Here is a 14,737-nt window from a genome sequence, read left to right as displayed (position 1 = left end):
ACACTAGTAGGAGAGTAACGATTGGAGTGATTGTGAAAGTAGGGTCTTGCGTTTTGCGTACACTGCATGGAAGAACTAATTTTCTCAGCGCTGGAGGCTGGACTAACCATTCACTGTCTCTCATTCAATATGAGTTGAAAAGTTCCGTATGGCAGCAGGCACTGGTCAGTCTGGATTATTGTTTTTTCTGGTACACAAGGACAACTCAGCTGCATTGGTTTTTGCTTGACTTTGGTGGTTATAGTCGATGACTTGATTCATATGGTAGTGGTTAGAAGACTTAAACTGAAGTATGAAAGAAAGTCTCCAGAGGTGTTGGAGAGAATTAAGAATGATAACCATGTTTTTCAAGCTTCTAATACTCGCACTTGCAAACCTAGCAGCAGCTGAAGATGTTAATTTCACCTACAATGGTTTCCGGTCTGCTAATCTTAGCCTTGACGGCAATGCCCAATTCACACCGAATGGTCTTTTGATGATGACGAATGACACTGAAGACCAAAAGGGCCATGCCTTCTACCCCAACCCGGTTACCTTCAAGAACTCATATTCCAATTCCAATGTTTTCTCCTTTTCTACCACTTTTGTCTTTGCTATCAGGTCAGTATCTGCAACTCCGGGTGGCCATGGAATGGCCTTTGTCATTGCTCCGCAAAGAGGGCTTCCTGGAGCTCTAAACGGCCCTTTCCTAGGCCTTTTCAAACTGGCTAACAATGGGAATACCACTAATCATGTTTTTGCTGTAGAGCTTGACACTGTACAGTCCACTGCGTTCAATGACATTGATAACAACCATGTTGGGATTGATATTAATGGTTTGAACTCGACGGACTCTGCTAGTGCAGCATACTATGCTAAAAAGAATGGCGGGTTACGGAACTTGACCCTCATCAGTGGTAAACCAATGCAACTTTGGGTGGAATATGATGGTACACATAAACAAATCAATGTCACTTTGGCTCCAATCAATGTTGATAAACCTCAAGCTCCACTTATTTCTTTAAACCATGACCTTGCCCCAATCCTTAACAAAACCATGTACGTTGGCTTCTCCTCCTCCACTGGCTCAGTTCCCACGTCTCATTATATTTTGGGCTGAAGCTTTAAGATGAATGGCCAGGCTCAAGAACTTGTTCTCTCACAACTCCCCAAGCTGCCCCGGGTAGGAGGTAAAAAAATGTCTAAACTCTTAATCATTGGTGTTCCTGTGATATCTGTGAGTTTGGTTTTTCTAGCAATTTCTGGTGTAATTTATGCCATAAGAAGGAAGAGGAAGTTTGCAGAGCTACTTGAAGATTGGGAGCTTGAGTATGGGCCTCAGAGGTTTAAGTACAAAGAATTATATATTGCCACCAAAGGGTTTAGGGAAAAGGAACTTCTAGGAAGAGGGGGATTTGGTAAGGTCTATAAAGGCATATTACCCACCTCTAAAACTGAGATTGCTGTGAAGAGGATCTCACATGAATCAAGACAGGGGATGAAGGAATTTGTGGCAGAAATTGTGAGCGTCGGCAGGCTTCGTCATCGGAATTTAGTACCACTCTTGGGCTATTGCAGAAGAAAAGGGGAGCTACTCTTGGTCTATGACTACATGCGTAATGGAAGCCTGGATAAGTACCTCTATAACCAACCAACGGTCACTCTCAATTGGAGCCAGAGGTTTAAAGTCATTAGAGGTGTAGCTTCAGGGTTGTTTTATCTTCATGAAGAATGGGAACAAGTTGTGGTTCACAGGGATGTCAAGGCAAGTAATGTATTACTAGATGGGGAGTTGAATGGAAGACTAGGAGACTTTGGCCTTGCAAGATTATACGACCATGGCACAGACCCTCAAACTACTCATATAGTTGGAACAGTGGGGTACCTTGCTCCCGAGCAGGCAAGATCCGGCAAGGCCACAACGAGCACTGATGTGTTTTCTTTTGGGGCATTTTTGCTTGAAGTTGCCTGTGGAAGAAGGCCAATAGAGAGACAAGGTCCACTTCAGGGTGTGATATTGGTTGATTGGGTGTTTTCTTGTTGGAAGAAAGGTAATATTCTTGAGGCAAGAGATGGAAACTTGGGCACAGAAATTATATCCAAGGAAGTGGAACTGGTGTTGAAGCTTGGGCTGTTGTGCTCTCATTCAGAGCCTTCAGCTAGGCCAAGCATGCGCCAAGTTGTGCAGTATTTGGAAGGTGACATTGCTTTCCCAGAGCTCTCATTTCTTTGGCACTCTTCTATTGGCTTGACCTTTGCGCCCCATGAAGGTTCTGATGATTTTGCAAAGTCATATCCGTCTTCTTTCACGGGGCTTTCATATGTTGAGTCGACACTTCTCTCAGGTGGTCGTTGACTCCAAGAATTAGGATTATCTTAGAATTCATAGTCAATGCACTCTAGTATTTATTATTTTTGTTAACTTTGATATAAATTAAGGAGGCAAAAGAATCTGTACTGCAGTGCTTATTAGGTTGTTCATGTAACATATGTTTGTGGTTTGTCTACTGATTGGTATATGTAACAAGTATATTAATAAAGTACTATTAGCCAAGTAAACCGCTGTAATATCCTATTTACCCTCATCTGATGAGGGGCTAATCATTTTTATAAGAAAAGAAGAGTTTAGATAAATATTCATGTGGATCACCAGCCTTTTCTTGGGATTTCTCTCGTCTTCCGGGCTCTCGGTTTTTTACTGTTTGTCTTTGTTTATGTCCCCTCTGGCTCTTACTGTTAAGGTTATCTTAAAAAAGAAGAAGTTCTGCAGCCCATTTCAGAAGCTTGAACTGAAATCCACCAACGAGGAAAGACAAGGTTTCAGCTTTTCATCATACGAGCTGTGATAGAATAGACTATGCCTCTGTATCCGACTAGGAATTTGGCCAACTTGGGTCAATTTGTTGTACAAGGATTGTAGAATATCCCTTAGCTACTTTTATCTGGTAATTACCATTTCTTATTGACTTGGGGGATGTTTAGCCCAACTTTCAGTTCAGAAGTTGAATTTATTATTGTGATCACTAGCAAGAAGATCCGAACTTTAGTTCTATATGATTCTTGGATTCTAACTTTTTCCCTAGATTTTCAATTACATATTTCTAGAAGGGAAATTGAATGCAGATTTTGGACTAGTTGTATGGAAGAATTTTTTTGTTAATTTGTGACAATGTCCGCTACATTAACTTTTCTTTGGTGACTATTATTTGTTGAATTGATGCAAAGACTTGCAATGAAGGATATGTAAAAAGTTCGGAAAGGCCTTGGCTGAGAATCAAGATTAGCCATGTTTTCCAAGCTTGTAATATTCATACTGGTAAGCTTAGCAGCAGCAGAAGATCTCAGTTTCATCTACAATGGTTTCCGCTCTGATAACCTTAGCCTAGACGGCATTGCAGGAGTCACACCCAATGGTCTTTTGAGGCTTACAAACGACACTAAACAGAACCACGATCATGCCTTCTATCCCCAGCCCAGAAACCTTCAAGAACTCATCTAATGGCACAGTTTTCTCCTTCTCTACCACTTTTGTCTTCGCTATTAGATCAGAATATGCAGATCTGAGTGCCCATGGCATGGCTTTCGTTGTTGCTCCAACAAGAGGCCTTCCGGGAGCTCTTCCAAGACAGTACCTTGGCCTTTTCAATGAGACCAACAATGGCAATGCCACCAATCATGTTTTTGCTTTAGAGATCAACACCAATCATGTTTTTGCCACCAAGATGAATGGCAAGGCTCAAGAGCTCTCACAACTTCCCAAGCTGCCTCGAATAGGAGCTGACAAAATATATTAACTTTTGACCATTGGACTGCCTGTGACATTTGTGAGTAGTGTTCTGGTAGTATTTCTTACTGGTGTAAACTATGCCACAAAGAAGTTTGCAGAACTCCTTGAAGACTGGGAGCTTGAGTATGGGCCTCAAAGGTTTAAATACAAAGAGTTGCCACAAAAGGGTTTAAGGAAAAGGAGCTTTTGGGAAAGGGTGGATTTGGTAAGGTTTACAGAGGTATATTACCTGTTGGCGTGACTTGTGGATATTGACTTACTTTCCTTACACACTAAGAATTCTTATTATAATTGTAATTGATTTACTTTAATTCCTGATTTCCTACTGCAAATAGATTTAGGAATTTATTATTTACTTGCCCATTCAGGTTTCGTTGTATTATAAATATGACCTCCTACAAGGAGAAGAATACACAGAAAATTCCCACAAACAAATATTCTCTCATAGTTTTCATATTTTAGCATGGTATCAGAGCGGCGATCTTGGAATTGCTGACTCTAGTTTCAAACCCCCGCCGCCGCTATGGGGGTTGATGATTTTTTCAACCCTCATGGAGGTAGCACCATCGACTCCTTCTCTCATTCTCCACCAACCATCATTGAGTTGAGTGCCCAGATGGCTCCGCTCCTACAGATGCAGACTTTGACCCTGAACCCGATCCAGAATCAGGATCCTTTTTTGACGACCCCGACCCCGACCCCGACCCCGACCCCGACTCCGAAGACGACCCCGACCCCTACTCCGATGATGACCCCAAACCCGAATTTGTCTTTGATTCAGACCCTGATCCCAATTTCGACTCCGACTCCGGCCCCGACTCAGGCTCAGATTCCGATCTCAATTCCTACTCCACCTGTATCCTATGCATCTTCCGCTGCACAAATTATTACTTCTAGACTAACGACCCCGACACGTGGACTAGATTGCGCATATTGTGGTGATCCACGACACACTTGTGAGACTTGTTTTGAATCGCATGGCTACCCCAATTGGTGGGCTACTCTTATAGATCGAGGACAATGCAATATGACCAGTAATGGTACTGGTTATGGATTCCATACTTCCGATAAGATTGATTCCAGGAGCTGGATAATTGATTCCGGTGCAACTGATCATATGACGTTTGATCCTGATGATTTTCTGAATACTACACAACCTCGACGAACCTGTATTGCAAATGCCAATGGTGTTACTTATCCTGTGACAGGGGCTGGCACTGTTGCACTCTCATCCTCTCTCACAATGTCTAATACTTTACTTGTTCCATCTTTATCCACTAAATTATTGTCAGTTAGTCAGCTTACTGAACAATTGAATTGTTGTGTACTCATTTACCCGAGTTTTTGTTTGCTTCAGGATACTCACACTAAGGAGATTCTTGGTCGTGGTACTAAGAGAGGGGGGCTATATTATGTCGATGACTTCAGTCCCGACATGGCTAACAGCGTGACACATCCCTTTGATAGCAAACACAAGCAAATCTGGTTGTGGCACCGTCGATTGGGACATCCTTCTTTTAGTTATATGAAGCATCTTATACCAGATTTATTCTCAGGTTTCAAGGACTCTGACTTCACATGTGATACTTGTATTTTGGCCAAGAGTCACCGTGTGCCCTACCCGTTGAGTACGAACAAGTGTACTACTCCATTTACGTTAATTCACTCTGATGTCTGGGGACCTTCTCCTATCACTGCTCCTTCTGGTGTTCGATGGTTTGTCACATTCATCGATGATTGTACACGGATGACATGGCTTTATTTGCTGAAGAATAAAAACGAAGTGTTTTCCTGTTTTCAGTCCTTCCACAAACAGATGAAAACTCAGTTTAATGCTCAAATTCAGATTCTTCGCTCCGACAATGGTGGAGAATTTGTCAATCATGACTTTCAGACTTACTTCCAACAACATGGAATTATCCATGAGACGACTTGTCCTCAGACACCACAACAAAATGGTGTGCTGAACGAAAGAATCGACATCTTCTTGAAACCGCCCGAGAACTTCTGATTGGCGCTCATGTTCCTCGCCATCACTGGGATGATGCTATTGTCATCGCAGTTCATCTGATCAACCGCATGCCTTCTAGTGTACTGACCTTTAAAACTCCCTTACAGGTGCTTGCACAACACAAACCTCTGCCTTCTGTTTTGGTACTCACACCCCGAATCTTTGGATGTGTGGCTTTCGTTCATCTCCACAAAAATCAACGTAGCAAACTTGATCCATGTGCGCTTCGTTGTGTTTTTATGGGTTATGCCACTCATCAGAAAGGCTACCGCTGTTATCACCCTCCTACCCAACGAACCTATGTCACTTTGGATGTGACCTTTCTGGAATCTGAGCTGTTCTTCCATGACCCATCATCCAATTCTACACTTCAAGGGGAGATACGAAGTGAAGAGCAGAATTGGAGCAACTTGGAAAATCAAGAAATTCTCCTTTGTACAGAAATGATTGATCATTCCGAGTCTGGAGCACGAGATTACTCTCTGTCGAAAAGCGACCAATCGCCCATTCATAGCGATCAATTGCCTGACCCACCTGATCCACGTGAAGATATTTCTGATCCGAGTCTCACACTTACAGACAATACAGAACAACAAGATAAAGACCCCCCCTCTAACTCAACAGTACCAACAGACCAATCTCCTGAGAATATCCTTGAGGTAACTACTCCTACTAGACTTGTGCATTTAGATGATAAAACTATTGGATATCAATTACCTTTCAGGCAAAATCGTGGGAAGCCACCAAACCGTTATTCACCTGATATTGGCAAGACATCCAAGTATCCAATTGCAAATCATGTATCCACTGAGAAGCTGTCTGAACCACTTAAGGCTTTTGTGCATCAGTTGTCTGCTATCCATATTCCAACCAAGGTCTCTGAAGCATTGAAAGATCCTAAGTGGGTCCAAGCTATAAAAGAGGAGATGAAAGCCCTTGAGAAAAATCAGACTTGGACATTGGAGATTATACCCCGAGGAAAAAAGACTATCGGATGTAGATGAGCGTTTACTATAAAACACAATGCAGATGGATCTATCGAGCGATACAAGGCAAGACTTGTGGCAAAAGGGTACACACAGACCTATGGTATAGACTATGAAGAAACCTTTGCTCCCGTTGCAAAGTTAAACACCGTCAGAGTCTTATTGTCCCTTGCAGCTAATTTAGATTGGCCACTACACCAGTTTGATGTAAAGAATGCTTTTCTACATGGCGAACTCACGGAGGAGGTGTACATGGACATTCCTCCTGGATATAATACTACTCAGACTGGAACAGTTTGCAGGTTACGAAAAGCATTGTATGGATTGAAACAGTCACCACGTGCATGGTTTGGACGGTTCACCATGGCAATGAAGAATAATGGTTTCAAACAGTGCAACTCAGATCATACTTTGTTCTTGAAACATCGAAAAGGGAAGGTAACAGCATTAATAATTTATGTTGATGATATGATTATTACTGGGAATGATAAACAGGAAATATCACAGCTACAAGACTATCTGGCTACGGAGTTTGAGATGAAGGATCTAGGTGGACTCAAGTATTTCTTGGGAATTGAGGTGGCTCGATCGCAGCAAGGCATATTTCTCTCTCAAAGGAAATATGTCTTAGACTTGTTGACAGACACAGGAATGCTAGATTGTAAACCTGCGGACACTCCTATTATTCAGAATCATCATCTTGGAGAATATCCGGATCAAGTTCCAACTAACAAAGAAACATACCAAAGGTTAGTGGGAAGATTGATCTATTTGTCACATACTCGACCAGACATTGCTTATGCGGTGAGCGTTGTCAGTCAATTTATGCACTCTCCAAGTGAAGACCATATGAATGCAGTTCTTCGGATACTTAGATATTTGAAGTCTGCACCTGGAAAAGGACTTATGTTCTCAAAGCATGGTCATCTAAATATTGATGGTTATTCAGATGCAGATTGGGCAGGTAATGTAACAGATAGAAAATCCACATCGGGTTACTTCACATTCGTGGGAGGTAATTTGGTGACATGGAGAAGCAAGAAACAGAATGTAGTAGCTTTATCCAGTGCAGAAGCCGAGTTCAGAGGCATGACTAAAGGGATTTGTGAACTTCTTTGGTTAAGAAAGTTGCTTACTGAACTTGGGTATAAACCTACATCCACAATGAATCTCTTTTGTGATAACAAGGCTGCTATAGCCATTGCACAGAATCCGGTTCAGCATGATCGTACTAAACATGTTGAGGTGGATCGACACTTCATCAAACAAAAGCTTGAGGCTAAAGTGTTTCAGTTTCCTTTTGTGAAATCCGAGGATCAATTGACGGATATTTTGACAAAGGCGATTTCCAGTAAAGCATTCCACAATTCACTAGATCAGTTGGGCATTGGCGACATCTATGCACCAACGTGAGGGGGAGTGTTGGCGTGACTTGTGGATATTGACTTACTTTCCTTACACACTAAGAATTCCTATTATAATTGTAATTGATTTACTTTAATTCCTGATTTCCTACTGCAAATAGATTTAGGAATTTATTATTTACTTGCCCATTCAGGTTTCGTTGTATTATAAATATGACCTCCTACAAGGAGAAGAATACACAGAAAATTCCCACAAACAAATATTCTCTCATAGTTTTCATATTTTAGCATTACCCACCTCAAAAACTGAAATTGCCGTGAAGAGGATCTCACATGACTCAAGACAGGGGATGAAGGAGTTTGTTGCAGAAATTGTCAGCAATGGCCGGCTTCGTCCCAGAAAGTTAGTCCCACTCTTGGGCTACTGCAGAAGAAAGGGGGAGCTACTTTTGGTCTATGAGCACATGCCTAACGGAAGCCTGGACAAGTACCTATATGGCCAGCCGGCTATCACTCTTGATTGGAGCCAGAGGTTCAGAGTCATCAAAGGTGTTGCTTCAGGATTGCTTTATCTGCATGAAGAATGGGGGATTTTGGGCTTGCAAGACTTGATGATTTTGCAAATGGCGGGGGATACACAGAGTCATTATATGTTCCAGAGCCGACGCTCCTCTCCGGTGGTCGCTGACACCAAACAAGTAGGATTCTCTGGAAAACTGGGATTCAAACGCAACGCATGCATATGCAGCTTTGAATGTCACCTCTTTGTAGTTTTCTTTTCCCATAGAAAAGCGATGTGAAATGGAAATCAGTTTCTCTGTGAAAAAAATCATTATATTGTACTCAAAATCTTTGTGCCACTGCCAAACGAGTGAAACCTTTTCACAACAGAATCAGGAAAACAAAAAATGGAGAAAGTGTTAGCTTATAAGTGTACTTTTTGTGTGTGTGTATACTTAGAGCTGTCTATGTTTGTGCGTCCCTCATATTCTTGAGCGAGAAAGCTGCAAGCCACCACAATCCAGTGCACATGTCAACTTGTATTTGAATCTAGAAAGGAAATAACCAAAAAAACTTTTCAAGTGGTAACCAAAGGTAAAAAGTAAGTCCTTTTCAATGAAATGTTGAGTACAATTATTGAATTTTGGTTCAAGTAGTGACCATGTAAAAATGTGTATGAAATGTGTTTTTATTATCTTTGCTTTTGATATTAATAACGTTTTTTTTAATACAAGTAATATTCTATTTTAAACTACGGGTAAAGAGATTCGAACTCAGATGTAAAGTAGGAAACATATCTGCTCTAGCAAACTTGCCTAAGCTATGTTTACAAATAACTAAATACTTATATGTTAAGTTTTTATATAAACAAATTTTGATGGAACCTCAAAAACCAAAGTTAAGTATTTCTCATAAAAAAATTATTAAAAAAAAAAAAAAAAAAAAACCAAAGTTAAAGTACGTTGACTTCTAATATGCGTTAGTAGTTGAAAGGATTCTGGAGGAAAAATGAAAAAGCATAGAGAGGAACCATTTTAAGAGGCGGTAACGGGTCGGGTTCTTTCAGACTGGTTCGGACTCTGGATTGTGTCTTGGATTCGGCATAGCATCTGCTCTGAGTCGCTTACTCCGTTTTTGATTGACTGAACTTTGGAAATGCCGGTGAGAGTGGCAGAGAGCTCCGCCCCTTCTCAACTTTCAGGTACTTCTCTATCGCTCCTTCTTTCTTTCTGAACATCGCCTTGCCCATTTCCTAGGGTTAGGGTTTTGGCCGAAATCTGGATTGTTTGGTATATGTTGTTGGATTGAATTCTCTCAAAGACGCTAGCTTTTCTGTGTTTTTTTGCTTCCAATTATTTTGACTCGCCATTTTTATCATAAAAATATGAATTTTGAATTCTATTTTACATATTACTGTGAAGGTTCAAATTGTGGACAGACCTCTCCCTCAGCTTGCTCACTTTTAAGCGTTGGACAGGTTTCTCTTTGCCCCTGTCCCTTTTGTGATTGTTTTGCTGGTTAATATATTCTGGAATTGAAATTTAAGAATTACCTATCTGTATTGACTTATTGAGCATAAGGAATGACATTTGGAAGTATAAATGTGTACCACTGGTAGTATGGCATTGTAGCATTAAGGTCATAATTCTGTGGCAGGCCTTCTCCGGCACTCAGAATGTGTCTAGTCTGCAAAAGGACGAAGCTTGGAGAGTAAATGTTCGTATACAGGGCTGTGACCTTGAACATGGTTATCTATGTGGAACCATGGAAGCCCTTAATGTTCCTATGGCAGACACACCGGTAAGAAGTTTCTGCTTTTCTTCGGTTGGTCTTCTGTCACCATGTGAGGATTGGCATCAAGGTTAAGAATTTCTCTTAAATGTATTAACAAATAAAAGAGTGAAGGAACAACTGAGTCCTTTCGGAACTGTTCTTTACAACATTTATTGACATAGTGGTCTGGAAAGGCATTTATTTTAAGCATTTTCATATCACATTTCGTCATTTTCAATTTTCATACTGCCGTGATAGTCTGTAGTCCGTAGTCAATATCAGTGTGATATTCACGGATTATCGTGTGTCTCATAGGATATATGAATTAGGGGTTTAATAGCATGATTAGGATGCAAAAAGACTACCCTTGCATATTGATCGTATTTCATTGCAGACAGCTGACACCCCCCTTATTTTGATATTTTGGTAACCTTCACTGAGTATTTACTTTGTTTTTCTTAAATGCATGTTAGGTAGTTACCTTTTGGGAAGGAGAGATCGTTGACACCAAGAATTATACTTTCTTCACTGGAAAATGGGAAGCAACGTATGTTTCTTTTGTTCTTTTAACCTATACTTAAGCATGGAACCTAATTAGTTAATGCTAATGTGTGTGACCCTTTACAGACCAGAGGATGATATAAGGCACTGGACCAAGTTTCCTTCTTTTTCGGCTCTACAGAGCCATGTGGAAGTTGATGGCGGAAAATCATTAGATCTGAGTAACTATCAATACATATTCATGGTAACGGACCTAATTGCTTTATTATTCATTGGTAAAATCACTTCTTAAATGTCAAATGAAACGTTGATAAGGTATTTGACTTCCTGGTGCAGAGATGGAAAGAGCAATACTTTGTGAATGTTGGCACAGACTGTGGGCTGACTATAGCTGGCTTTTACTATGTCTGTTTCTCTTGTAGTGATGGCTCCATCAATGGTTTCTATTACGATCCTAACAGCAGGTATGCTCGCTGTTTCCCTTATTTTTTCCATCGTATACTTACTATCCTTACCATGCATTGTTTCCCTTATTTTTTCCATCGTATACTTACTATCCTTACCATGCATTGTCTTGTGTTTTAATTTTTTCACTTACATTGCAACGAAGTGATTGATAAAAGATTACTTGAACCAACCTGCAGCCCATTTCAGAAGCTTGAGCTGAAATCCACTAACGAGGGAAGACAAGGTTTCAGCTTTTCATCATACGAGCTGAGATAGAGTTGAATATACCTATGTATCCTACCAGAAATTGGACAACTTGGGAAATTTGTTGTACAAGCATTGTAGAATATCCCTTAGCTACTTTTATCTGGTTATTACCGTTTCTTATTGACTTGGGGGTGATATGAAATCAACGCATGTTTAGCCAAACTTTCAATTCAGAAGTTGAATTTATTATTGTGATCACAAGCAAAAAGATCCAAACTTTGGTTCTATATGATTCTTGTATGCTAACTTTTTCCCGAGATTTTCAATTACATATACATGTAGTTTCATAATTTCAACAAAGGCCCAATTGGGTAAATACCAACCAAACCCATGAATAGAAGTTGTGGTCCCCAATCCAACTGTCCAAACTTCAAGGACAGTTTTCATCCAAACCATTCAATGACAGTTTTTCTTGGTGGAGATTCAACACAAACTAGAACAATTTGTCCCAAAAGAACTGATGAAAATTGGGCAATCACCAAGCCCTCATGATCAGACGTTGAAGACGATCACGGCCGTGGGACCCACAACACTCAACTTGTACAGCTTTATCAGCCAAAAGCAGGGCCCACTTTCAGAGTCTATCATTCTCAAGTTCCAGTGCCAACCAAAACCCCACATAACACAACCTTAGCATTTTACCTGCTTTTACTACATTGATGCGATGATGATGAGGACATTTATTCCTCAATGCAGCCCACAGAGACATCCTCGTGCATGAGCTCACGCAATTCGTAACCACAGTAAAAAAAAAAATATCTGAAAAATAATAATAATAATAAAATACAGCCAAAATCTATACCCACTCGCACTGCATTTACCCCATTTCATGAGGGACGTGGCCCTCTTTTTATTTCTCTCTCTCTCTCTCTAACCACCCACCAGCTCTTATATAACTTCCCTCATTTCACCCTCCAACCATGTTTGCTTTCGTTTTCTCTTCCTCATCACTCAAAGTACACAAAAGATACCTCCCCTTATTATTGAATTCACAATTTGATGGTACAAGTAGCAAAGTTTGAAACAATTGTACAATTTCTAGACTGTGGTAGCTTCTAGTTTTTCAGAACTTGGTGGTATATATGGAAAGCTTGCTTTGTGATGAGGTGTGGCCTTCAAGTCCTGCTGTGAATGATCCTATGAGTCAAATGGATCATTGTGGATCAAACAGTTACTGTGGATCATCAATGTACACAACTAAGGAAGACTTTAAGCAGGCTCTTGCCATATGCTTGGGGAAGGAGATGAGTTACATGCCTGGACCCAACTATGCAGAGAAATTGTGTTCAAATAGTTTGATCATTGCTAGGTTTAAAAGCATTCACTGGTTTATCAAGGTCAGTATATATATAAAGTTGAACTGTGGGAGACTACCCTTTTCTTAGCAAAGCAAGAACTACCATATATCTTATGTTCAGAGTTATTTCTTCTTGAATAATCATGGAAATAATCTCTCTCTCTCTCTCTCTCTCTCTCTCTCTCTCTATATATATATATATATATATGTATGTATGTATATTAGTTTGTTTATATGTTTATTTGTGTTTCCAGTGTAGAAGTCGGTTGAACCTCTCCCTTGGAACTGTTTTCTATGCTGCAAATTACCTTGATCGATTCATATCTACGAACCATTGTAATGTAAGAAATATAACACGATGCATCATTTTCTTTAACTTTTCCAATTTTCCAATTTCTTTAGTTTTTTTTTTTTTTTTGGGGATAAAAAGTTGACTGCAAATGTGCATTATCTATGTATTTTCAGGGATGGGAATATTGGATGGTGGACTTGTTGTCTGTTGCCTGTTTATCCATTGCCACCAAATTCAACGACACCTGCACTCCGACGCTGCTCGAAATTCAGGTAACTATCAGTTGATGTAATTTGTTTAACTTCTTGGAAATGCCATCATCTTCTATCATTGTTGACTGTGCTGTCCTATATATATGTTGAAGATGGAAGATCTTGACCATTTATTTGAGCCAAGCACAATCCAACGAATGGAAATGATGCTGCTAAAGGCATTAGGATGGCGCCTTGCTTCTACAACATCTTATTCTTACCTAGAATTGTTGATACAGATCATGGACTCTTTGAAACCTCAACTTCATCAAGAGTTCATTGCCCGAGTCAACAAGTTGCTTCTTGGAGCTATTTCAGGTACAGATATATACTAATTATATCAATTATACTGATATAGAAAAAAAATGAAACCAACCAATGTATATGAACGGTCCAGATTTGAAGCTGCTGGGTTTTAGGCCAAGTGTGATTACCATGTCTGCCCTAAGGTGCAGTCTGGACAAGTTACAAACTTCAACAGCAACATCTGATGCCTGCCTCACTGATCTTACAAGTCTCTTGGATCATGATCGAAAGGTTAAGCATCAAAATCCCTTTTTTGTTTATTTTTCTTCTTCTGTTTTTCGTAATTAATATGTGATATTTTACTGTTTTATTGATTGGTTTGTGATGAACTTATAATGTAGGCTGAGTTGGTGAAATGCCATAAGATCATGGAAGAGCAATCGGTTGATGGCTTGGACAACTTAATAGGTCACGAGATTTTCCATTTCTGCCCTTCAAGTCCCACAACAGTGTTGTTGAAGGAGCGTATTAACTCTTATGATAACCATGTTGATTTCTCTCTCTTTAATATGAGAGGCCGAAACATGATCAATGCGGAACCAGGGAGGAGGATCAACAAGAGAAAGAGAGAAGAAGATGATCAGTAAAACATGTTTTTTTATTTAATAAATTTCCCTCAACTGTTCAAAAACATTAAGATTGTCAAGAAAATCCTGACACAAAATGTAACGGAATTTCTCTCCTGCATGCATATTATTTCCACACGTCTACACATTAATTGTGGTTGCCTTTTCTTATATATGCTATTGCTGGACTGATACCAAACTCAAGCTTGCCAATTTATTTTGATGAGAGTGGGGGAGTTGGGATCATGAAATTATAAACGTTAATGGTAAATGGTACTATACATTTGTGGTGTATTTTTTTCTTTTCTCATGTTTGTTGTTGAGAATATGAAAATTTAATTATTATCTTAAATAAGTGACTTATAATTTAAATAGTTAAGAACATTTATTTCTGGATCCGATGTCCAAA

The 14,737-nt window shown here is 39.9% G+C and overlaps 2 protein-coding genes and 2 pseudogenes across 2 annotated transcripts; all 4 read left to right on the top strand.

Moving 5' to 3' along the window:
* On the top strand, nt 312-2,613 carry LOC18773944 (annotated as a pseudogene).
* On the top strand, nt 3,266-9,020 carry LOC18772837 (annotated as a pseudogene).
* Nucleotides 9,591-11,862, top strand: LOC18773728 (glucose-induced degradation protein 4 homolog). The gene is made up of 7 exons (XM_007205833.2): nt 9,591-9,829; nt 10,050-10,105; nt 10,285-10,428; nt 10,875-10,948; nt 11,029-11,146; nt 11,239-11,366; nt 11,547-11,862. The coding sequence occupies exons 1-7, from the start codon at nt 9,784-9,786 to the stop codon at nt 11,623-11,625; spliced, it is 645 nt and encodes a 214-aa protein (XP_007205895.1). The 5' UTR covers nt 9,591-9,783; the 3' UTR covers nt 11,626-11,862.
* Nucleotides 12,699-14,108, top strand: LOC18773082 (putative cyclin-D7-1). The gene is made up of 6 exons (XM_020565872.1): nt 12,699-12,953; nt 13,168-13,254; nt 13,379-13,477; nt 13,570-13,774; nt 13,854-13,970; nt 14,104-14,108. The coding sequence occupies exons 1-6, from the start codon at nt 12,699-12,701 to the stop codon at nt 14,106-14,108; spliced, it is 768 nt and encodes a 255-aa protein (XP_020421461.1).

This window comes from Prunus persica, chromosome G6 (genome assembly GCF_000346465.2).
Source record: "Prunus persica cultivar Lovell chromosome G6, Prunus_persica_NCBIv2, whole genome shotgun sequence".
In the NCBI taxonomy this organism is placed as follows: Eukaryota; Viridiplantae; Streptophyta; class Magnoliopsida; order Rosales; family Rosaceae; genus Prunus; species Prunus persica.
This window is presented reverse-complemented; position numbering and strand designations above follow the sequence as displayed.